General features: G+C 44.1%; 1 protein-coding gene across 6 annotated transcripts in view; it reads left to right on the top strand.

Annotated features, from left to right (window-relative positions):
• Positions 1–23,883, top strand: part of AK4 (adenylate kinase 4) — an 80,285-nt gene that overhangs the window by 39,758 nt on the left and 16,644 nt on the right. For all 6 annotated transcript variants that reach the window (XR_014805031.1, XR_014805032.1, XR_014805030.1 and 3 more), the window contains 1 exon segment: positions 5,450–5,569. Coding sequence is in view for 2 of the 6 variants with exons in the window: in NM_001044597.2 (NP_001038062.2) it covers positions 5,450–5,569 (120 nt within the window). In the remaining 4 variants the exon portion in view is untranslated.

Here is a 23,883-nt window from a genome sequence, read left to right as displayed (position 1 = left end):
CCATGGGAATGGCATCGATACATAATTTTATGATAAAGTAAAATAGGCACAGTAAGAGATTATTAACAACCATAACTGCTAATGTGATAGAACAATTATAGCAGTATCCTGTTATGATAAAAACATGAACAGATAGGTGATGAAAGTTTTGTGGATGTTTTGTCTATTTCTCTCAATATATTTTTGTACACATTGAATGCTTTTCATCTTTGAGCACTTCATGCACTGCGGGCATCATTTTTGGAGTTTGAGGTGCAACAGCAAAACGAGCATGAATTTCCTTTTCTTTCTACACAGTTTCTCAGGTAGAAGATTTGTTCTTACCATACATTTTTAGCAGCCTGAGCAGACACGTTCTCGACTTCTCTCATTATCAGAACTTTCACCTTTTCACCTAAAGGAAGCATTTTGTGACTTTTCTTTGGCATAGCACATGGCCAGCATCACCACTCTTGTACTTTGGATCATGCTACGTACACTAGGGTAACTTGAGCACTGCGGTATGGAGGGGAGACCATCAGTCTGATAACCAAGACCGCTAAGTGACTGATGGGATATTCTGGAAAAATGGATGATTCGCTTCCCAGGCAGGATGGAAATTTCATCGTGAGACTCTGAATGGTGCCCAACTTAAAACTTAGGAGTTGCTCATGATTGAATAGTAAGAGTGTGGTATATTTAGTACTCTCTTCAAAATTATGCACCAAAAAGGGGAACCTGTTTACACGAGGCCAAAATCCCCAAGGAGTGAATCCCTAGTAGTGAACTCTCTGATCCTTTGACAGTCTAGGTCAGTTCATCTTTAGAGGTCATCGGTCCTCACTGGTGCTTCTCAAACTTAGATCTTTTAGCAAATGCCTGCATACTTGTATTAAAGTCCTCATGGCCACAGTTCCTGTAGTGGCTCAGTGGTTAACGAATCCGACTAGGAACCATGAGGTTGCGGGCTTGATCCCTGGCCTTGCTCAGTGGGTTAAGGATCCATGGTTGCCGTGAGCTGTGGTGTAGGTTGCAGACGCAGCTCAGATCACCGCATTGCTATGGCTCTGGCGTAGGCCAGGGGCTACAGCTCCTATTCGACCCCTAGCCTGGGAACCTCCATATACTGTGGGATGGGCCCAAGAAATGGCAAAAAAATCCAAAAACCAAATAAAGTCCTCATGGTCATTTGAAAGGAGAGGGTGGAAGGAGCTGGGGGTAATATACTTTATTCTATTCTTCTGAAAGGAAGTAATGTGGGTGACTAAGGGATGTATTTTGCAAGAGGTTCTAAGAAATAAAGTAGTTACTCTCATTTAAAAATAAAATAAATAAAAAAATAAAACTTAGGAGTTGCTTATTTCCATTTAATATTTTCAGACTGTTGTTGGACCTCGGGTCACTGAATCCCAGGGAAACTATGGATAAGAGGGGACTCTGTTACCCAATAGAGGCAGGAGACAACTAGGGCAAGAACAGTGGGAGGGGAACGAGAGAGTTTTGGACAGGATAAGTTTGAGGAATTAGCGGGAGGTACACGTTGAGCCACTTAGCAGATGCTCAGAGGATTTAGAGGTGTCATTTTGGATGCTGTTACATGATTAAGTCCAAATGTATCCCAGGACTATAAATCTGTCCACCCGAAGGGAGCTGAAATCCCAACTCCCAATCCAGTCTTCAAAATCCTTCTGTAATATCCCTACCTGGGAGTCTTTGAGTCTGCAGTCAAACATTTCCCTAGGCAGCCTTTCCTACACTTGTCTAATTCCCAGTACAAGTTCCAGTTCATATCCCCGGGGATTAAATAAGATACGCCCTTTCCATGTGTCAAGTATCAGGTTATAGGTAAATTATTATCATGTCCTTATCCTTCTCCAGGTCTTGTCTTCTCTCTCTTTTTTTTTTCTCTTATTCTTTCATTTTTTTTTTTTCCTTGTCTTCTCCCTTTTTTTTTTTAGGGTCACATAGCAAATGGAGGTTCCCAGCCTAGGGGTCCAACTGGAGTTACAGTTGCCAGTCTACGCCACAGCAATATCAGATCCAAGCCGCATCTTTGACCTACACCACAGCTGATGGCAGTGCCAGATCCTTAATCCACTGAGCAAGGCCAGGGAATCAAACCCGCAACCTCATGGTTCCCTAGTTGAATTTGTTTCTGCTGCGCCATGATGAGGACTCTGGGTCTTCTCTTTTCCAAACAAGACAATTCCTACTCATTAACTGTTTTCTCGTGGGATATTTGGAGTCAGTTCCCATCTTGGTTTTTCTCCTATTTGTTGTTTGTATCCAGCTTAAAGACTGATGGGCTCTGGGGCTGGACTACCCCCTGCAGAGTAAGCAGCAACCTTGTCGCTCTCAGCATTCTGTCTGACAGACTAGATTTATTTTTCAGATTCCCAAGAGAACTGAAAAGCATATGTTTACACAAAAACTTGTACACGAATTTCATTACAGCATTGTTCAGAATAGCCCCAAAGTGAAAACAACCCACATGGCTGTTAACTGAGCTATGTATAAACCAGATATGGTATGTCCATTCAATGGAATGATAATTGGCCATGAAAATGAAGTACCGATATATGGTACAACATGGATGAACCTTGAAAACATGATGCAAAGTGAAAGAAAACAGACACAAAATACCACACAATGTGTGCTTGCATTTGTATGAAATGGATGGAATAGGCAAATCTAGAAAGTGGATGAATAGTCTTCAGGGCCTAGAGTGGGAGGGAATGGGGAGTGATTGCTAATAGTAGGTACAGGGTTTCTTTCTAGTGTGATAAAAACATTCTGAAATTAGGAAGTTGTGTTGGGTTCCACAATATTTAGAGTACTAAAAACCACTGAATTGTATACTTTAGGGTGTTGAATGTTATGGAATGTAAATTATATCTCAATAAAGCTGTCATGAAAAATATGGGTATTGGAGTTACGTGGTGGCTCAGTGGTAATGAACCAGACTAGTATCCGTGAGGATGTGGGTTCGATCCCTGGCCCAGCTCAGTGGGTTGGGGATCCGGCATTGCAGCAAGCTGTGGTGTAGGTCATAGACATGGCTCGGATCCCCCATGGCTGTGGCTGTGGCTGTGGCTGTGGCTGTGGCTGTGGCTGTGGCATAGGCCTGCAGATGCATCTCTGATTCGACCCTTAGCCCGGGAATTTCCATATGCCAAATGTGTGGCGCTAAAATCAAAACCAAAACCCAAATCACAGAAAACATGGGTATTACTCCTATCTGAAGGTGAGACTCTTAAATGAGGATTCAATGACATAGCACATATAAAATGCTTAAAGCATGGCGCCTGGGTATTATGTACACAGTTAAGGATTGCTATTGTTGCTCTTAAGAAAAGTAGTACTGCTTAAGTATCAGTGAACTGCAATTCTTCTTCACTGCTATATTTGTAGAATATTACCTGTTACATAGTATGCAGTCAACAGATCCTCCATGAATGTGTTTTGTTCACATTCACATTTAGCCACATTTATGTTCTATTTCTTGCAGCATGTTGGTGAATCCACACCCCTGGGTCTAACTTTGAGCTCCTTGTCTGGTGGTAGGACACTTCAGTCTCTGTTTCAGTGTGGAGGTTGCAGTTAGGAGTGTAGACTTATTCTTCGGAAGGAAAGGCTCTATTTTAAATTCAAGGTGAAGGTGGTGGCAAAATGATTCTTGAGCTTTTTTCCCAGTAATATAATTCTGCTTTATGTTTTTATAAGAACTTAATTGGCCTGTCAAGAATGTGTTTCTTGATGGTTCATTATTAGATCCCAGGAGAGCAGAGGACTTCATCAGGGTTAAAAAAAAAACTCAGTTCCTAGAAATTTAACAGATTTAAGCTACTAATTTGTTCTCTTGAACGCAACCCACCTTTTGCACATGCAAGAGGTAGTTTTCAATTAACATAGGACCTTCCTTCCTTCCCTTTCTCCCTTCCTTCCTTCCTCCCTCCCTCCCTCCCTTCCTTCCTTCCTTCCTCCTCCCTCCTTTTCTCCCTTCCTTCCTTCCTTCCTCCTTTTTAGGGCCACACCCATGGCATATGGAAGTTCCCAGGCTAGGGGTCGAATCAGAGCTGCAGCTGCAGCTACCGGCCTACACCATAGCCATAGCAATGTGGGATCCAAGCCACATCTGCAACCTATACCACAGCTCACGACAGCACCGGATCCTTAACCCCCTGAGTAGGGCCAGGGATCCTCTTGGATCCTAGTTGGCTTTGTAACCTGGTGAGCCACAACAGGAACTCCCCAGGAGCATTTTTCCTTTGGAAAAAACTTATTTATTTTTTAAAAAAATCCACATCTCAGCGTTCTTGTTGTGGCTCAGTGGTAATGAACCCAACTAGAATCCATGAGGATATGGATTTGATTCCTGGTCCTTTTCAGTGGGTTAAGGATCAGGTGTTGCTGTGAGCTGTGGTGTAGGTTGCAGATAAGGTCAGATCTGGTGTAGCTCTGGCTGTGGTGTAGGCTGGCAGCTGCAGCTCTGATTCAACCCCTAGCCAAGGAACTTCCATATGCTATGAGTGCAGCCCTCAAAAGACAAAAAAAAAAAAAAAAACAAACCCAAAAAATACCCACATCTTTTTATGAACTTGGCATTCCACTAATAAGACTGAGTTACTTTTACAACTGCTGTCAGCAAGGTGCCATCTGCTTATACTGAGACTTATGGAGAGAAATAAACTGGTTGCTATTTGTATCAGCCAGTGTTCTTTCTAGAAGAGCAGTGGAAATTTTTTCCTTGAGGCTCTCAGCTTCCTTTGGTCTCCTGTATACCATGAACCATGTGGCTGATCCTGGTTCCTTGTCATCATAGGCTGGTCGGAGGCTTGGGTTCGATGTGTGGCTCACTTCTAGGCAGTAGCCGACTTCTCTCCTGAGTTTTTGTGTGCCACCCTCTAGACTCCAACTTTCCTACTCTAATTTTTCTCTTTGCTTAATTATATTTCCTTTTCTTTTTCATTTCGGTCTGTGTATATCTTCAAGAGATGCTTTTATAATTCTTTGGGAGACAGTGCCACCATGACTGGAGCCAATATTTGGAAAAGTTCCTCCAGGAGTTCCCATCGTGGTGCAGTGGAAACGAATCCGACTCGGAACCATGAGGTTGTGGGTTTGATCCCTGGCCTCACTCAGTGGGTTAAGGATCTGGCATTGCCGTGAGCTGTGGTGTAAGTCGAAGATGCTGCTTGGATCTGGCGTGGCTGTGGTTGTGGCATAGGCCGGCAGCAACAGCTCCAATTAGACCCCTAGCCTGCGAACTCCATATGCCACAGGTGCGGCCCTAAAATGACAAAAGAAAAAAGAAAAGTGCCTCCAAATGCTTTTCCCTGAAACTTTCCACTTGTGCCATCAAGGAGGGATGGGAGAGAAGGCAAAACTGTCAGAAAAAGCATTTTTCAGCTTTTTTTTCTCAGAAATGTTTTTTTGAGTGTCTCTTTTTTTTCTTCTATCTTTTTAATAGAAGTTGGTGATATGGCAAAGCAGTACATAGAGAAAGGTCTCTTGGTCCCAGACCACTTGATCACACGCCTCATGCTGTCGGAGCTGGAGAATAGGCGTGGCCAGCACTGGCTACTGGATGGTGAGTTCAACCTGTGGGTCCCCTGGGCTTTTCTGCCAATACTGGGTCATTGTTTTCTTGCACAGTTGCATACTTCTTACAGGTTGCAAAAAATGCTTTCTTCCCCAAAAAATGTTCAATCACCTAAATAGGCATATTCCACTTTGGCAACATAATAGGAACCCTGGGTGGTGAAGCCTTTTAATTCTTCTGGCTGCCGACTCCCATCCCTAGAGTCATCAACTTGAATTCTCATTATTGTTCCAGTTTTGACGGTGCCTTTTGTGTCCATAACTAAGTCATCATAAGTATAACTCAGAAGTTCTTTCATTCATGATAAGCCACACACATTAAAAGCATTAATTAACATTTTTCACCTATCAGATTAACAAAGATAGAAAATCTGAACAACTTTTTGAGTGTAGAATATAAGTATTTTTCAGAGTATAAAATGGCCAACCTTTGGAGGGCAGTTTAACAGTCTTTGTACTTTTTGATTAAGGAATTCCATGCTGGATTTTTTGCCTAAAGAAATATCTTCAAGGATGATTATTTTTCGTGTTATGTGTAAATAGCAAGACACTCATATCTGTCTTAGAGTTGCCTTAGTTTTGGTATGTTCATTAACCAAATAATCTGTACCTACGTGTTGATATGGACAGAACTCTAAGATAAATTACTGAGCGAAAAAAGCTACGTGCAGTTTCGTATATATCACATACTACTATTTTTGTAAAAATGGAGGGACAATGTAATATTACTATAAACAACTTAGACTAATATCATGATATCACTTATATGGAATCTAAAAAATGTGCAAAACAGAAATAGACTCACAGACCTAGAAAACAAATTTATGGTTACCAAAGGGGATAGTGGTTGGGCAGGGATAAATGAGAAGTTGAGGATTTAACATCTACACACTACTATAACAGAACAAGGACCTCTACTGTATAGCATAGGGAACTATTTAATGTTTTATAATAACCTATAATGGAAAATAATTTGAAAAAAAAAACGCATATTATAACCGAATCACTTTCCTATACACCTGAAACTAACACATTATAAATGAACTATATACTTCAATTTAAATAAAAACTGCTTTAGGAAAAAAAAAAAAGTAGGGAGTTCCCACTGTGGCACAACAGGATTGGTGGCATCTTGAGAGCAGTGGGATGCAGGTGTGATCCCTGGCCAGGCACAGTGGATTAAGGATCCGGTATTGCTGCAGCTGTGGCTTAGGATGCAACCGCAGCTCAGATCTGATCCCTGTCCGGGAACTCCATAGGCTGTGGGGCGGCCAAAAAAAAAGAAAAAAGAATCAAAACACTTTAGTTAGTAATTTATATGATACTTTGCATAGGAGAATGCCTGCAGATGCTCACACACAAAATAATCACATATTTTGCACTCCGGGAAGCTGGAATTAAGATTTATATACTTTGCCCAGTATAAATCTTTTGATTTTTCTAAACGAAAAAAATGGACTGGGTGGACTATTTGACTGCTTAAATAGCCAGATTCCTTCGGGCAGGAAAACAGAAACCTGATGAATATACTGCTTTCTAGGAAAAGAAAATGCAGATAACAAGATTTATATAAAAAACTTCTTTCCTGCAGTTCCTGTTGTGGTGCACTAGAAAAGAATTGGACTAGGAACCATGAGGTTGTGGGTTTGATCTCTGGCCTCACTCAGTGGGTTAAGGATCTGGTGTTGCCGTGAGTTGTGGTGTAGGTTGAAGATGAGGCTCGGATCCTGCGTTGCTGTGGCTCTAGTGTAGTCCAGTAACTGTAGCTCTGATTTGACCCCTAGCCTGGGAACTTCCATACGCCATGGCCCTAAAAGGCAAGAAAAAAAAACAAACAACTTTCTACTGCAGAGCGGTTGTCCTTTAGTTCACGTTACACATTCTGTCCTATCTTAATTTGGTGAAAGTAAAGCTTCAGGAAGTTGTGACAGTTGAAACCTTGATGTTTGCCAGCCACAGAGAAGCCATAGAGAACTTCCTACCCTGAAATTAGCAGACTGCCTATAATTTCCCCTAAAGTCTGGAGCCAAAGGTCTCCAGAATGACTAATACGTTGTGGAGTATTTATTTTTTATCAATGTTTCTCAAAGAGTACAGTGTTAATAATGGCTAGGCGAATAAACAGACCCCGTAGTCAAATATGTTAAGAAAATGTCTGTTTAAATATTAAAAATTAAGGATCTGGTGTTGCTGTGAGCTGTGGTCTAGGTTGCAGACGTGGCTCGGATCCCGCGTTGCTGTGGCTGTGGTGTAGGCCAGCGGCTACAGCTCCAACTGGACCCCTAGCCTGGGAACCTCCATGTGCCGCAAGTGTGGCCCTAAAAGACCAAAAAAAAAAAAAAAAAAAAAAAATTAAAAATTGCTAGAGTTCCCATCGTGGCTCAGCAGAAACGAATCTGACTAGGAACCATGAGGTTGCGGGTTCGATCCCTGGCCTTGCTCAGTGGGTTAAGGATCCGGCGTTGCTGTGAGCTGTGGTGTAGGTCGCAGACTCAGCTCAGATCTGACTTTGCTGTGGCTGTGAAGTAGGCCGGAGGCTATAGTGCCGATTTGCCCCCTAGCCTGGGAACCTCTGTATACCGTGGGTGCAGCCCTAAAAAGCAATAAATAAATTAATAAAATAATAAATTCGAGCAATTTTTATTTTTATTTTGAGCATGTATTGGGTGCCAGGCTTATTCTCAACATTTGACTTTACCTCATTCAATCCGTGCAATAACTATATGAAGTAGATTCTGTTATCTCCGTTTAATAGATGAAAACACTGAGGCACAGGAGGTTCACTTGCCTATCCAACATTATTAAGTCAAAAGTTAACCAATTTCTTAGGATACTCATGAGCCTGTAACATGATGTGATTTAACTCTTCCTAGAAGGAGACATCATGAGGCATTTTCTTTTCTTTTTTTTTCTTTTTGTCTTTTTGCCATTTCTTGGGCCGCTCCCGCGGCATATGGAGGTTCCCAGGCTAGGGGTCCAATTGGAGCCGTAGCCACCGGCCTACGCCAGAGCCACAGCAACTCGGGATCTGAGCCGCGTCTGCAACCTACACCACAGCTCACGGCAACGCCGGATCGTTAACCCACTGAGCAAGGGCAGGGATCGAACCTGCAACCTCATAGTTCCTAGTTGGATTCGTTAACCACTGCGCCATGACGGGAACTCCCATGAGGCATTTTCTGAGTTTATTTGAGCCCGAGCACAGCATCTCCTGCCCTATTCTCAACACCCACTGCAAACATCTGGGATTTGCCCGTGGACCATTCTTTGTGAACTCTACTATTTGACTTATATTCTTTGCTTAGTAGGTGTTCTGAAAAGTTGGCTGTAGGGTAGGTCGTATCTTTCTAGGGTGTCTTCCATTTTGAAAAAGTGGGAGCCAAGAAAAAGTGGGAGCGGCCCAAGAAATGGCAAAAAGACAAAAAAAAAAAAATAAATAAAATAATAATAATAAAGTAAAATAGCCATAAAAAAAAAAAAAAGAACAAGGCTGTAATGGCCCGTGGAATGCATGTGTTTATTCCTTAGGCAATAATGAATAAATCTCCTACTATGTGTCTAGAATGCTTAGGTGCTCTTGATAATATGACAAGATACTTTATTCTTTCTTTCTTTCTTTTTTTTTTTTTTGCTTTTTAGGGCCGCAGCCATGGTATATGGAGGTTCCCAGGCTAGGGGTCGAATCAGAGCTGCAGCTGCCAGCCTGTGCCACAGCCACAGCCACCCAGGATCCAAGCTGCATCTTCGACCTACACCACAGCTCACAGCAACGCTGGATCCTTAACCCACTGAGCGAGGCCGGGGGTCAAACCCACAACCTCATTGTTCCTAGTCGGATTTGCCTCCGCTTTGCCACAACAGGAACTCCCAAGATACTTTATTCTTAAGGGACTTCTCCCAGGAGGGGAGTTAAATGTGTAAAAAATTGGGTTTTGACAGTATGATAAAATCATATCTATGTGGTACCCCGAGGACACAAAGGAGAGAATTATCTGTTCTAATGGTGGGAGGTGGGATTGGAACAACTTTATTTCATTTTATTTTATTTTATTTTTTTGTCTTTTTGCCATTTCTTGGGCTGCTTCTGCAGCATATGGAGGTTCCCAGGCTAGGGGTTGAATTGGAGCTGTAGCCGCTGGCCTGTGCCAGAGCCACAGCAACCCAGGATCTGAGCCACGTCTGTGACTTACACCACAGCTCATAGCAACACCGGATCCTTAACCCATTGAGCAAGGGCGGGGACCGATCCCGCAACCTCATGGTGCCTAGTTGGATTTGTTAACCACTGAGCCACGACAGGAACTCCCTGGAACAACTTTATGGAAAAAGAGATGAATAGAGAGATGTTCTTCAGGTTGATGAATGGGGGTGGGCGAGAAGGATTTTTCAGCAGAGGGCCAGTGTGATGGGTAAGAGAGGAATGACTTAGCCTGGTGTTCTCTTGGGCCTGCAAATAGAGAGAGGCTGGGGAGGTCCTGGGGTGGAGGACTTTGATTCTGTACGAAGATGGTGGGGCTGGAAATTATTGGGGCCACTGAAGCCTTGTAAAGAAGGGGAGTCACGTGATCAGATTTTTTGGTGTCCCAGAAAGACTTCTGTTCGCAGTAGAGCATTTAGGTACTGGGATAGGGAGGAGGTGGTGACAAAAGGACGTATAAGCGATTGTTGTTGGAATAATTGGACCAAGGGATGTTGAACGCCTGAATTGAGGCAAGACCAGTGAGATGGAGAGGATGTACCTTTTTTTTTTTTTTTGATCTTTTTAGGGCCACACCTGCAGCATACAGAAGTTCCCAGGCCAGGGGTCTAATTGGAGCTGTAGCCACTGGCCTACGTCACAGCCACAGTAATGCAGGATCCAAGCTGCATCTGCGACCTACACCACAGCTCACGGCAATGCCAGATCCTTAACCTGCTGAGCGAGGCCAGGGATCGAACCCATGTCCTCAGGGATGCTCGTCCGGTTTGCTCACCGCTGAGCCATGGCAGGACCTCTATTACCGTTCTTGAAAGAATGCATTGAGGAGGAAGGGTTGCGAGGAGTTGTAACTGATGTTAGGTATTGCCGGCTCTTGGCCTTTCTTGATTGCCTGCCCGGCTGTTGGAGTTTCTTGGCTCTCATCACCTTCCCTGCACTTCTCCAGCTATGTTTATTTCTCCAGACTCTAGACATTCCACCCACAAAAGTCAGCCCCCCACTACTTTTTGTGTGGCTGTTTGCCATGGCTGAAAAAAGCAAAGCAGAACTTCAGCTTTGTTACCACCTCACAGTATTTTCGCTAGTTTACATCCTTTAATTGTAAGGCTTGGGTAGTTTTAAGTAAGCTTAAAAATGTGTTTTAGAAAAGCATCATCTATGTTAAACTCCTTTGGGAAGGTGGTTGGTTAATAACTACTCCTTCCAGTGAGTTCCAGACCACCCACTCTGAAACCTAGCTCTGTCGTTTACTGGCGATGACCTTGGGCAAGTTACCTTAGCTCTGCACTATTATTTTTTTTAATTTTTAAAAAATTATTCCTCATGGAAAACAGAGATTCCGAAAAGGATGGAGTTACGTGAATATAGGGAACGTGCTTAGAAGAATAGAGTAAGTGCTCTGTAAGTATGAGCTTTTGTGACTTGCTGTACACGAGGTGCAGGTCATGAATTCTTTTTTGGTGACTCCGTGAAGTGTTATGTTCCAAAATAGTTGAAAAACTATTTAGCCAGGCAACGTCTAAAAGTCAGCTTCGGTTATGAAATGTTTTCTGTGTCTTTTCACTGCTTTGCTTTTGCTGTAACGTCTCCTTTCAGGGCGAATAACCGTTCAAGTTCTTGTACATCCAGGCCTGTTTTTGGTGAAGTACGTCAGTCTCCTCACTGATTTAGCTTGTAGCGTTTCTCCTTGAAAAACCCATCTGGTCACGGTTTTGGGTTGTGATTTTTCTTTCAAGCTCTGGAATAAATCCATTTGGCAGAGGGAGGGCCGTCAGGAAGGCTAAGTTCTCGGTGGCGCTTTCGAAACACCTTCTGTCAGGGCACATGCTCTGGGGAGGACGTGCCTGTTGAGCGTGCTGAAGGTGATAGAATGTGGAAAGGTCAAGAAGCGACTTGGGGATGACGGATGACTCATCCTCCTGGTCCATATGGCGGTCGAGAGGCGTCCTGCAAATGGCGGGCGGAAGTGAGTGGCGTGGCCGCCAGCCAAGGCTCCCCCGGGGGTGGTGGGGCCTGGGCCTGGTGAGGGCTCTGGGGTTTGGTCAGCCGGGTCCGTGCTAAAAACAGTTCAGCCCCACCTGGCCTTCACAGGACCCTTTTCAGTTGGGTAAGAAGCCCTCTTTTATGTGTGACTATGTGTATAGAGGTATGGGTTTTCCCTTTTAATTCCCTTAGACGTTTCACGTGTGAGAGCAGTTTTCTAAAAATAATATCCACTTTTTAAGACACACCGACTTCCAGCTGGTTGTAGTGCACAAATAAGCCTTCTAATTTTGTTAGGAAACCTTTTTTCTTTTCTCTTTTTCTTTTTTGTTTTTTAGGGCCACACCCATGGCATATGGAGTTGCCCAGGCTAGGGGGTGAATCAGAGCTGTAGCCATAGACCTACATACACCACAGCTCATGGCAACAGGGGATCCTTAACCCACTGAGCAAGGCCAGGGATCGAACCCACGTCCTCATGGATACGACTAGAGTTCGTTAACCATTAAGCCATGACGGGAACTCCAGGAAACCATTTTTTAAAAAAAGTATATTGACTGCTTACGAGGTGATCTAGTAGCTAGGGAACAGTAACCAGCTCAAACAGAGATTCTTCACTTAAAAAAAGAGAAAAAAAAAAGCTGGCAGTGAGATGGGGCTGGTAGTGTAGTGCATTAGGTAATAGTTTTTTTGTTTTTTGTTTTTTTTTTCATTTCTAAACTTGACTGCTGAAAAGGTGCATTTAAATCGTAACCTGCACGTTCTCAGACTTGGTCATAATTTATCCCAAGAGGTAACAGAATTGTCTCCCAGATACCGTGAAGTATCGGCATCAAAACATTTCAAATCTTTGTCAAAGTTCGGTTTCACAGAAAGTACCTTGAACTTTGGAATTATAAGTAGGATATAATTTTAGCCTTTTCATTGGTGATGATACCTTTAAAAGGCGAGTCATCGTGTCGGCCGTGGTCATCTTTTCCATTAGATTCGTTCTGAGCAGTGCTGAACACTGTTTTCTGTGGGTAATTCTGGGACTTTTTTTTAAAGCACAAGCCAGAGAAGTCAGAGCCACTTGAATGTGTGCAGTGTTTGTATTTTTGTTTTCCCTGAGAGTTGAATGATCTTCGTCCTCAGATATTCCAGGATGTGTACTCAGAGCCCTCGGTGTCCAAGGAAAAGGTAGATGCTGGGGAACAAAACCACATGTGCTGGCACTACCGTATTGCGTCCTGGTTTTGCACATGTGTTTTACCACCCTGGACTGGTACCCTTAACTGCTTTGACCTTATCCCCTTCCTAGTTTTCTTTTTTGTAAATTTATTATTATAGTTGATTTACAACGTTCTGTCAATTTCTGCTGCACAGCCAAGGGACCCAGTCATACATGTATATAACATTCTTTTTCTCATATTATCTTTTATCATGTTCGATCCCAAGAGATTGGATATAGTTCCTGTGCTATACAGCATTTTTCTTTTGAATCAGGCCTCTGAAGAGTGTTACATCCCACTGGGCAACACATGCCTACAGAAGAAAAGCCGACAATCGCATGTCTTCTTTTTTTTTTTTTTTTTAAATGGTATTTCATTGTGCTTGTATTTATTTTTGTTTTGTTTTGTTTTTAAATGTTTTTTTTTTTTTTTTATTTTCTCACTGTACAGCAAGGGGGTCAGGTTATCCTTACATGTATACATTACAATTACATTTTTCCCCCCACCCTTTCTTCTGTTGCAACATGAGTATCTAGACATAGTTCTCAATGCGATTCAGCAGGATCTCCTTGTAAATCTATTCTAAGTTGTGGCATGTCTTCTGAATCACATCTTTTAAGAAGTACCAAGGGCAATTTTTTTTTTCTCTGGCCTTTGTGAATGTAGGGTATGTTTCTTTTTTTTTATTACTATTATTTTTAAAAAAAATTTTTAATAGGGTATGTTTCAAAAATAAAATGAATGCTAAGCTTGTTTGGAAGGTTACTGAAGACATTCTCTTTGGGAAAGAAAGAATCAGGCTTTCTGTGTGTGTGTATGTGTATGTGGTGTGTCTATATAAAAGGGTAGTAGGTTATCTTACTCATTAACCTTCATAATATTGTCACATGTCCTTTGCATCTTAGATAATTGTTAAGGCAGTAGGTGTACTCATACCTTGGACGGAAAGTGAGTGCTAAAGACATCATCCTTGGTGCCTCCCCAGGCTTGTCCTTCTCAACTCACTCATATATAGCAATGAATATGAAAATGAAAGAGATATATGTATATACAGACATTGATATAGATGTTAGAGCCTAGCATTTCAGTAATAAACTGCTGAGCAACTTAACAAAATACGTAAAGTCTTTGTAAGGTTCATCTCTGATTTAAATCCACACTGTAAGAACCTGGTTTTTTCACTCTATGACTTTTCCTTTGTCCAGTGTCCTTAGGTCTGTGTGAGCTCAGGGTACCTGACTGAAAGACATGGCAAAACTCTGGATCTTTTCTTCATTTCCTTGGATTCTCTCCTGAGACTCTGTCCCTTTGTCCAGGGTTTGGTGGGTTTCTTCTGAATGATGTGACTGACTGCCCAGGATGAGGAGCCGTCTTAATGTGGTAGACAATCCTGACTTTGTTTATTCAGTTTGTATTTTCAGGGAATGACTAGATTTTAACATGCAAGCATTCAGGGCCTTATGGAAAACTTGTATACAGCTATTTCAACACATTCTAGAAAACTTGGTTCAGAGATCAAAAAATGAATTGAGGAGTTCCTGTCATGGCTCGGTGGTAATCAACCCGACTAGTATCCATGAGGATGTGGGTTTGATCCCTGGCCTTGCTCAGTGGGTTAAGGATGTAGCGTTGCCCTGAGCTGTGGTGTATGTAGGTCGTAGATGCATCGAGGCTCTCATCCCGTGTTGCTGTGGCTGTCGTGTAGGCCGGTGGCTACAGCTCCGATTCAGCCCCTAGTCTTGGAACTTCCATATGTCATGTGTGAGGCCCTAAAAAAAAAAAAAAAGAAGAAAAAAAAGCATTGAGTACACATTGTTAGATCCCTCTGAGAGGAAATAGCACACTTCCTGACCCCATAGCTTAGGAGGAGCAAAGGCTGCATAAACTACAATCCCTATAGGATCTTGGGAGTATCAGTGAAGGGGATGAGAGGGGAGAAATGAGGTAGCACAGAGGAGAAAGTGGCCTTCTTTCAGGGGTGAGGGAGGCAGCTGTTAGGAAGGCTTCCTGGAGAGGGTGACACCTAGAGCTGAATTTTGAAAGTGGGAATAAAACACATTCTAGACAGAGGGAATGCTGTGTGTAGAAGGCATAGAGGCATGAAACAGCACGGTGTGTTCTAGAAACCACAAGGAGTTGGGTGATCCTAGAGCTGAAAATGTGAGTAGGTGAGGCTGGAAAAGTGGGTGGTGGCAAAAGTTAAACACTTCTTGAGGCTCAAAAACAGAGTTGAGTAAATGTCAAAGTTAATATTAAAAATGAGTTCGAGGAAGTTAAAAATAAAATTTAAGGAGTTCCCGTCGTGGCGCAGTGGTTAACGAATCCGACTAGGAACCATGAGGTTGCGGGTTCGGTCCCTGCCCTTGCTCAGTGGGTTAACGATCCGGTGTTGCCGTGAGCTGTGGTGTAGGTTGCAGACGCGGGCTCGGATCCCGCGTTGCTGTGGCTCTGGTGTAGGCCGGTGGCTACAGCTCCGATTCGACCCCTAGCCTGGGAACCTCCATATGCCGCGGGAGCGGCCCAAAGAAATAGCAAAAAGACAAAAAAAAAAAAAACAAAAAAAAAAAAACAAAATTTTTTTTAAAAATTTAAGTTCCCATATACTTTAGATATTAAGCTATGGTTTCTCTGTCTTTGGGCCTGTTTTGTCATTAACCTTCAATTGCACGTAGCTCATTTGCTATTGCTATTAAAATACATCTTCTCATCTCCTCTCCCTTTTCTCCCATTTTTTATTAGCTTTTTTTCTTTCTTGTCCTTGCTCATGGCTGCATGTGGAAGTTCCTGGGCCAGAGATTGAACCTGGGCCACAGCTCCGAATCCTTAACCTGCTGAGCCTGCAGAGAACTTTAAGAATTGTCTCTTTATAATTTAAGTAAATAGAATGTCTCAGTTTTAGGGCCCTCACTCCCCATTATATACAGTGTGTCTTTTTGATGTGCAGTTGAGTTATATTGGATGTTACATTGGATATTCTTTGTCTTTATCTTATTTTGTTTCACCTTTCCCTGTTGCTATGTTTTCTTTTGCCTTCAATCGCATTGGAGGCAGAAGAGAGCAAGACACTGTTTATAGTTTATGAACCTTTTTGTGCCAGGCGCACCCTCCCTCAGGGCCTTTGCACTTCCTCCGCCTGCTACCTCCAGCGCCTCTGCCTCCAGATGTTGATTGCTGCCTTTAAGTCTCTACCCTAATGACCCCTCCTCAGTGAGTCCTTCCTGGAGCATCCCATTTACCCACGTCACTCTTTCTTCTTACCTTATAATTTACAGATAAATACCTAAATACCTAATGCCAAAAGAACACACTGTATATAAAGGGGGAAAAAAAACCCTCTAATACTGAGACATTCTGTTAGTTAAATTGTGAAGGAACATGTATAGGTATTAGGTATTTATCTGCAAATTTGGTACCTTCCCCCCCCCGGGCCCACCCCCATGTACCTCTCAGAAAGAGATTATATCTGTTTTGTTCGTGGCTGTATTTCCACTCCTTTCCGCTGTGTCTGACACATAGAAAAAAGACTTATAAATATATGTCCGCTTATAAAGAGGTCTGACCTGTAGCCTGAGCCGAGCCTGTGGAGGGGATACTTGGCTTGTGTTGTCTACCTTGGGCTAAAGTGTGGGCCTGTGGTGAAAATCACAAATTTCTTTTGTTTTCATGAGGTACAGTAGGGCCAATTTTCTTCTAATTTGTTTTATTATTTATTTATTTATTTATTTATTTATTTATTTTGTCTTTTCTAGGGCCATACCCTCAGCATATGGAGGTTCCCAGGCTAGGGGTCCAATTGGAGCTGTAGCCACCGGCCTACACCAGAGCCACAGCAACGGAGGATCCGAGCTGCATCTGCGACCGACACCACAGCTCATGGCAACGCTGGATCCTTGACCCACTGAGCAAGGCCAGGGATCGAACCCATAACCTCATGGTTCCTAGTTGGATTCGTTAACCACTGAGCCACAGTGGGAACTCCCTTGTTCTTTATTCTTATCTTTTCTTCGGCCGCACCTGTGGCATGTCGCAGTTCCTGGTCCAGGGATCCAACCTGCTGCACAGCTGTGGCCATGCTGGATCCTTGCCCCGCTGCACCGCAGGGAACGTCTTCCAATTTGTTCTTAAGAACGAGCAAGCAGAATTGTAACACAGAAGAGCCTTTAAGCAAAGGATTTGCCGATGATTGTTCCTTCCTTTGCGCACTATCCATCTTCCCTTACTGGGAAAAGGCCTCAGTGGTTTTAGTATAACTTGTTTAAGAACAGGGATTTTAAGTTAGCAGTTTCATCAATGTCCTTAAACAGGAAAAATCCTTATGCTAATGCCAGAGGATATCCACATCACTGAGCATTTCCCCAAGAATGCCTACCTAATAGCAATTCTTTAATTTCAATAGGCCACTTTGAAGATCCAAATTTGTGGGTGAAAAACCAAATTTTCTGTATCTTGTATTTGTTGGTGGATCACTAAGTACTGATTATAGCACATCTAGGCATTTTTTTTGTTTGTTTTTTTGTTTTTTGCCTTTTTTTTTTTTTTTTTTTTTGCCATTTCTTGGGCTGTTCCTGTGGCATATGGAGATTCCCAGGCTAGGGGTCGGATTGGAGCTGTAGCTGCTGGCCTAGGCCAGAGTCACAGCAACGCGGGATCCGAGCCGTGTCTGCAACCTACACCACAGCTCACGGCAACACCGGATCCTTAACCCACTGAGCAAGGGCAGGGACCGAACTGCATCCTCATGATTCCTAGTCAGATTCGTTGACCACTGAGCCACGACGGGAACTTCAGCATATCTAGGTTTTTAAATCGTTTACTACTAACTTAAGCTCCTTGAGCAGTACCCACAGGTCACAGATCTCTTAAACTCTAGGATATATAGCAGAAGGAGCCGCCAGTGTCCTTGAGAGTGAGCAGGGAGTCGGCCCCAGAGCTCTCTTGGCATCGTGGGAAATGTGGAACTCACAAAGTGATAGGATGTTGCCAACATCTGGAGCACAGCTGCTTCTTAATCGTCTCCCCATCTGTTATAAAAACTCACTGAAATGGAATATGGAGGTCTTAGATACACATACAAATAAATATTATGTAAACAGATAAGATAGGAAAAAAGAAAAGGCCTTCATAAAACAGATTTTAATGGATGCGGTTTAAGTTACTACTCAGGCTTCTGGTTGCCGGTGTGAATGGTTTGAATGCCACTGGATTAGGGAGGACCCTGGAGGACAAATGGACTGCTTTCAGCCTTAATCCTTCAGCCATCAGTTGTGATGAACAGTGCCTTGCATTTGTACCTTGGTGCTTGTTTCCCCAACAGCTGGGAAGGGGTGGGATGGATGGTCAGAAGCCACCATGTTGGCTCCAGATTTCAATGGAGGTAGAAACAGGGCATGATGTTGCGTGGCCTTTTCACATCTGGTAGGCCCAGGAGGTTGCTGGAAGTTGCCCTCAAAACTGTCCTTTTATTTTCTTCCTTTCTTTCTTTTTTTAAGGGCCACACCTGTGGCAAATGGAGGTTTCAGGCTAGAGGTCGAATCTGAACTACAGCTGCTGGCCACAGCCACAGCCACGCCGGATCTGAGCCGCGTCTGCCACTTACCCCACAGCTCACAGCAGTGCCAGATCCTTAACCCACTGAGTGAGGCCAGGGATTGAACCTGCATCCTCATGGATACTAGTTGGGCTCATTAACCGCTGAGCCACTACAGGAACTCCTCAGAACTCTCATTTTTTTTCCATCTAGTGCTTCTCTGCTTGGGAATGCAGTGGTGGACTCTGGCTCAGCACCCTTCCTCTGGCGTGAATGCACCCTAAATTAGAGAAACAGAAATGTCCTCGTCCCCAATTGCCCCCCACCTCAGCTTATTGGTGTGGCACCTCTTGCTCCAGTGGCCCTCCCACAGGCTCTCGGCATGGCTGAGAGGACCCCGTGTCAAGGCCTGGTGGCCAGCACTGCTGGGAACTTCATACCAGTCGGGAATTTAGTGACATCTGCTCGCACCTAGTAAATCTTTTGACAGGTAAAACAACCCTCAGGCACCATAATTAGATATAGCACGATAGTTTCTGGGAGAATTTTCTTTTTTTATCTTTTTGCCGTTTCTTGGGCCGTTTCTGCGGCATTTGGAGGTTTCCAGGCTAGGGGTTGAATCGGAGCTGTAGCCGCTGGCCCACGCCAGAGCCACAGCAACACAGGATCTGAGCCACATCTGTAACCTACACCATATCTCACAGCAACTCGGATCCTTAACCCACTGAGCAAGGCCAGGAATCGAACCCGAAACCTCATTGTTGCTAGTTGGATTCCTTCAACCACTGAGCCACGACAGGAACTCCCTGGGAGAATTTTAACTACGGAGCAATGTTAACTTTGGACATGGATTGGCTGTTTGAACAGGACAGCGCATCTTTTCTACTTGTGAGATGAGTGACAGGTACCCCATGGGGTAGGTTTTCCATATTCCTGATCAGAACCCATGCAGGGGGACAGCCTCATATACGTAGTTAAGGGAGGAAGGCAAGCTTTCCATGCTTAATTAGGATCCTTATTTTACTTTACCTGCTAGGCTTTCTGTTTTCCTCAGTAATGGAATGTATCCACTTGGACTAGGCTGTCTAAGGAGGCTGGAATACTGCTAGCCATTGAAAAGCATGTCTTTTGAGGATTACTTTTAGTGAAAAATAAATGCATACCCCAATGTTGTGGCAGTTTTTTCTCAGCAGAAAGATTATTAATGCTGCCACCTGTTGACAGAATTTGAGTGTGCATCTAGTCGGCTTCATCCCTAATCCCAGCTCGCCAGGAAAACCATATCCGCATGGCATCTGACCATATCCTGGACACTGCAGGAATAAACAGCCCCAGTCCTTAAGGATCTTAGAATTTTAATAGGCACCACAATCGAGCATATTTAAGGAAGAATATAAACCCACAGCTGGCGCAGCAGATTGTCCTTGGGCCTGCCAGTGTCATCCTTGCCTGCCTAGTCTAAATCACTACAGAAGATAAACTCTGAGAATGCATTTAAGTACTTTATGTATGCACTGAAATATTTCCGTGTTCAGAGTGGCTATTCTTATTTAAATACAGATGACAAGACTTCCGGGGGAATCACCTTTTAACATTCCATATATTTGCTAATTATTTGTTCCCTTTCAAATCCCAGTATCCTAGCAATTCAAAGTACCATGGAGTTGAATCTCACACGAAGTGTAAATCTGCAGAAGAGAACCCGGATCAGTGAATATCAAATGGTAACTGAATAGATTCTAGAGCAGAATGCCCACATTTCTCATGAGCTCCCTCCTCCCCCCAAGTCACCCTGATCATCTCATGTCCTGAAACAGGGGCATCTTGCTTGACAGGTTTCCACTAATCTTTATAACTGCGGCTCTGACATCATGTTCACTTAAAAAATATGTATGGCTTGGGGTTCCCATCGTGGTGCAGTGGTTAACGAATCCGACTAGGAATCATGAGGTTGAGGGTTCGATCCCTGGCTTTGCTCAGTGGGTTAAGGATCCGGTGTTGCCGTGAGCTGTGGTGTAGGTTGCAGACGCGGCTCGGATCTGGCATGGCTGTGGCTCTGGTGTAGGCCGGCGGCAACAGCTCCATCAGACCCCTAGCCAGGGAACCTCTATATGCTGCAAGTGCAGCCCTAAAAAGACAACAAAAAAAAAAAAAAAAAAAAAAAAAAAAAGAAAGAAAGAAAGAAAGAAAGAAATGTATGGCTTTATCCAGCTGATCAGACGTGCTGGTCACATTGTACCTCTTCTGATGTTACCTTCTTGGCAGTTAATTGACATGAGAAGTAATTGTGAATTACTTTGACGGTTTGCTTAGCCCAGCTTGAGACACGGACGTAAATCAGTTTAAGGAATGCTGGTGCTCCCAGGCTGTCTTCTACAATACTGTTTCCTACTGTGTGCTCTGAAGTCTGGACACTAGGATCCGTAGGCTGAAGGATGTTCCGCATAGTAAGAATCTCATAGACGGGTAACCCCTGCTCCTCCCCCTGTGGAGCCTTTCCGTGATGCCTGACCAGAGTAACAGCCAGCCCCTCTCCAGGACCTGTGACCCCTCAGGCTTGTGACACTGCACCCTGGGCTTCACTGGAGCCCATGCCTGTCTCCAGGGACTTGGTTGTTTCGGCAGCTACCCGGCAGCCCTGCGCTGCAGTGTATCTGCTCTGGCGACAGCCCTGTGGCTGCAGCGTACCAGCTCCAGCAGCTCTGTGGCTGCAGTGGATCAGCTCCTTTACCCGGCGAGAAAGCAAGTGAGCACTCGGAGAGTTGGGGAACTCAGGTTTATGATGCCGGTGGGCTCAGAGGAGATCGCTCTCCAGAGTCTGAGCTCGGAAGAAGGGTTTCACAAGGCTTTTATGGGCTACGTCTTCCGGGTCCATGCTTGGCTAGTTGGACGGGAGTGACATCAGGCAAGGTAGTCGTTGCGGAACCAAATTTACAGAAGCAGATGCATGGGGGAGGGGTGGTTGGGGTCGTTGGATGGACTTTGCTTAGTCATCATGGCCGGGGGCTCTCCTTTCTACATTTTTATTGGAACATTTTCTCCTACATGGTGACCACTTCAGACATGAGGACACCACATCTGCCCTGAGAATTATAGTATTTGAAGCGAGTTACTTCCAACCATGATGCTTGGTTATTAAGCTAAGTCAGCCCTGTAACCTTTTTAAAATCCAGTTCTCTTTTGGAGTTCCTGTCGTGGCTCAGTGGTTAACGAATCCGACTAGGAACCATGAGGTTGTGGGTTCGACCCCTGGCCTGCTTAGTGGGTTAAGGATTCGGCGTTGCCATGAGCTGTGGTGTAGGCTGGCGGCTGCAGCTCCAATGAGACCCCTAGCCTGGGAACCTCCATATGCTTCGGGAGTGGCCCTAGAAAAGGCAAAAAGACCAAAAGAAAAAAAATCCAGTTCTCTTTTTTCACTGATTCTTGGCTTTTCCAACGCACTCTCTGGAATCCTCTTTCCTTACAATTTTCTCCCCTTTCCCAAACTCCCTCACTCTCTTTGCAGAATACTCTTTCTACTTTCTGTCTTAAGGAAAACCCGAGTCTCCCTTAGGATGCTACTTTCTTTCTTGTCTCTTTCGATATTGAGGAGATTCACTCTCCCATGTGAAAACATTATTCCGTCTCCCCATGCATGGCCTGTTTTATTGAAGCCCAAGCTTATCTTTTATCTTTCATGCCTTTCCTTTCATCAGACTTGCTTTTTTGTCTTTTTATCTCCATTCCACATGGCCTTTCCCCCAATTTGCCACTGCTCCCACAGCAGCTTATCCTGGACAAGCCACCATTCTGGGATTTACAGACTTTGTGTGTGTGTGTGCACGCGCATGTCTGCGACCTACACCACAACTCACGGCAACGCCGGATCCTTAACCCACTGAGCAAGGCCAGGGATCGAACCCGCAACCTCATGGTTCCTAGTCGGATTCGTTAACCACTGCGCCACGACGGGAACTCCCACATACTTTTCGAATTAGGTATCTTCATCCTAATTTTATAGATACAGAGTGAGGTTAGGTACCCAAGCCAAGTGGACTGCCACCCCAGGCAGTTTATTCTCTGGAGTCTATATTCCTGTCTGCCAGGCTGTTTTTCCCTAATCATATGTTTCAATTCCTGTGCAGTGATACTCATAGGAGTGTATTGGAAAGCATTTAGATATCCACCAGTAGGAGGACTGGTCAAATTATACATGTCCAAACTTAGGGAGTACCCGGTAGGTATTAGAGACTGGGAAGGGGGGAACCCAGAATGTGGCATCTATGTGGTCTGTAACTGGACGTGCTGAGCTATAATTGTGGCAGAGAGCACAAGAGCACCAGCAACTGCCCAAACTCTTCAGAGCATCTCAGAAAAGGAATTAAGAGTGGGTGAGTTGGTGGATGGGAACCTTTCCTTCCTGCTACCTTTTGATTGAATTGAAAATAGGAGAGTTCTACCAAGAGTAACAGCAGCCCTTTACTGAGCGCTCACTGTGTTCCTAACACTTGGCATCTTAAACATTTTACAAGCGATTGTCTCTTTTCATCCTCAAAACCGCCCTGTGCAGTAGGGATTACCCTTCATTTTCAGGTTCAGTTTCGAGGGTGTGTCCCCCACCCCTCAATTCTTATGTGAAAGTTCTAGCCCCCAGCACCTCTAAATGTGATTGTATTTGGCTATAAGGTCTTTAAAGGGTAATTAAGTTAAAATGAGGACTTCTGGTGGGCCCTCACCTGCACTGACTTGGTGCCATTGTTAGAAGCGGAAATGTGAGTATAGTGTGACCTACACTGAAGACAGACCGTGTGAGTATATAGGGAGAAGTGTGTATATAGGGAGACGATGGCCATTTGCAAGCCAAGGAGGGAGGCCTCAACCCTCTTGATCTCAGACTTCTAGCCTCCAGAAAAATGAGAAATAAGTTTGGTTCTGTGGTTTCGCAGCCCCAGCAAATTAATACACCAGTGTTTTATATCTGAGAAAACTAAAGATCAGAGTGATTACAAAACCAGGGGGAGTTCTCAGTTATGGCTGGACAGAGCTGGGGTTGAGATCTGGGTGTGTCTGATTCCAAAGCTTGTGCCCATCAGTAACATACAGGTTACACTGAGCCCTGAGCGTGTCTAGCTTAAGGCTGCTTCTCCTCCCTTAGGAAACCACGACAGGCACCCAGATCTTTGACGTCTGGTCCATTGTTCTAAGACCGAACCCTTTGTCCCCAGGCACACTTTCTTTAGAGCTAAGACACCAGACAGGGGAATGGCATTAACAGGTGGCTTGAGTTAGGTGCCTAGGGACTCTGGGAAAGATTTGCTTCTGTTTGTGGGCTTCCTTCCCAGTTTTCCCATTAACCGAGGTCACAGGGGACTCGTTCTTCCAAGGGGTTTGTACCTGCTCAGAAG

This window comes from Sus scrofa, chromosome 6, assembly GCF_054392235.1.
Source record: "Sus scrofa isolate SSC_HxYL_T2T_F1_AM1 chromosome 6, Sscrofa_HxYL_maternal_Yorkshire_Landrace_v2.0, whole genome shotgun sequence".
NCBI lineage: Eukaryota > Metazoa > Chordata > Mammalia > Artiodactyla > Suidae > Sus > Sus scrofa.
Note: the sequence above shows the minus strand (reverse complement) of the source record. Positions and strands in the feature narration are given on the sequence as shown.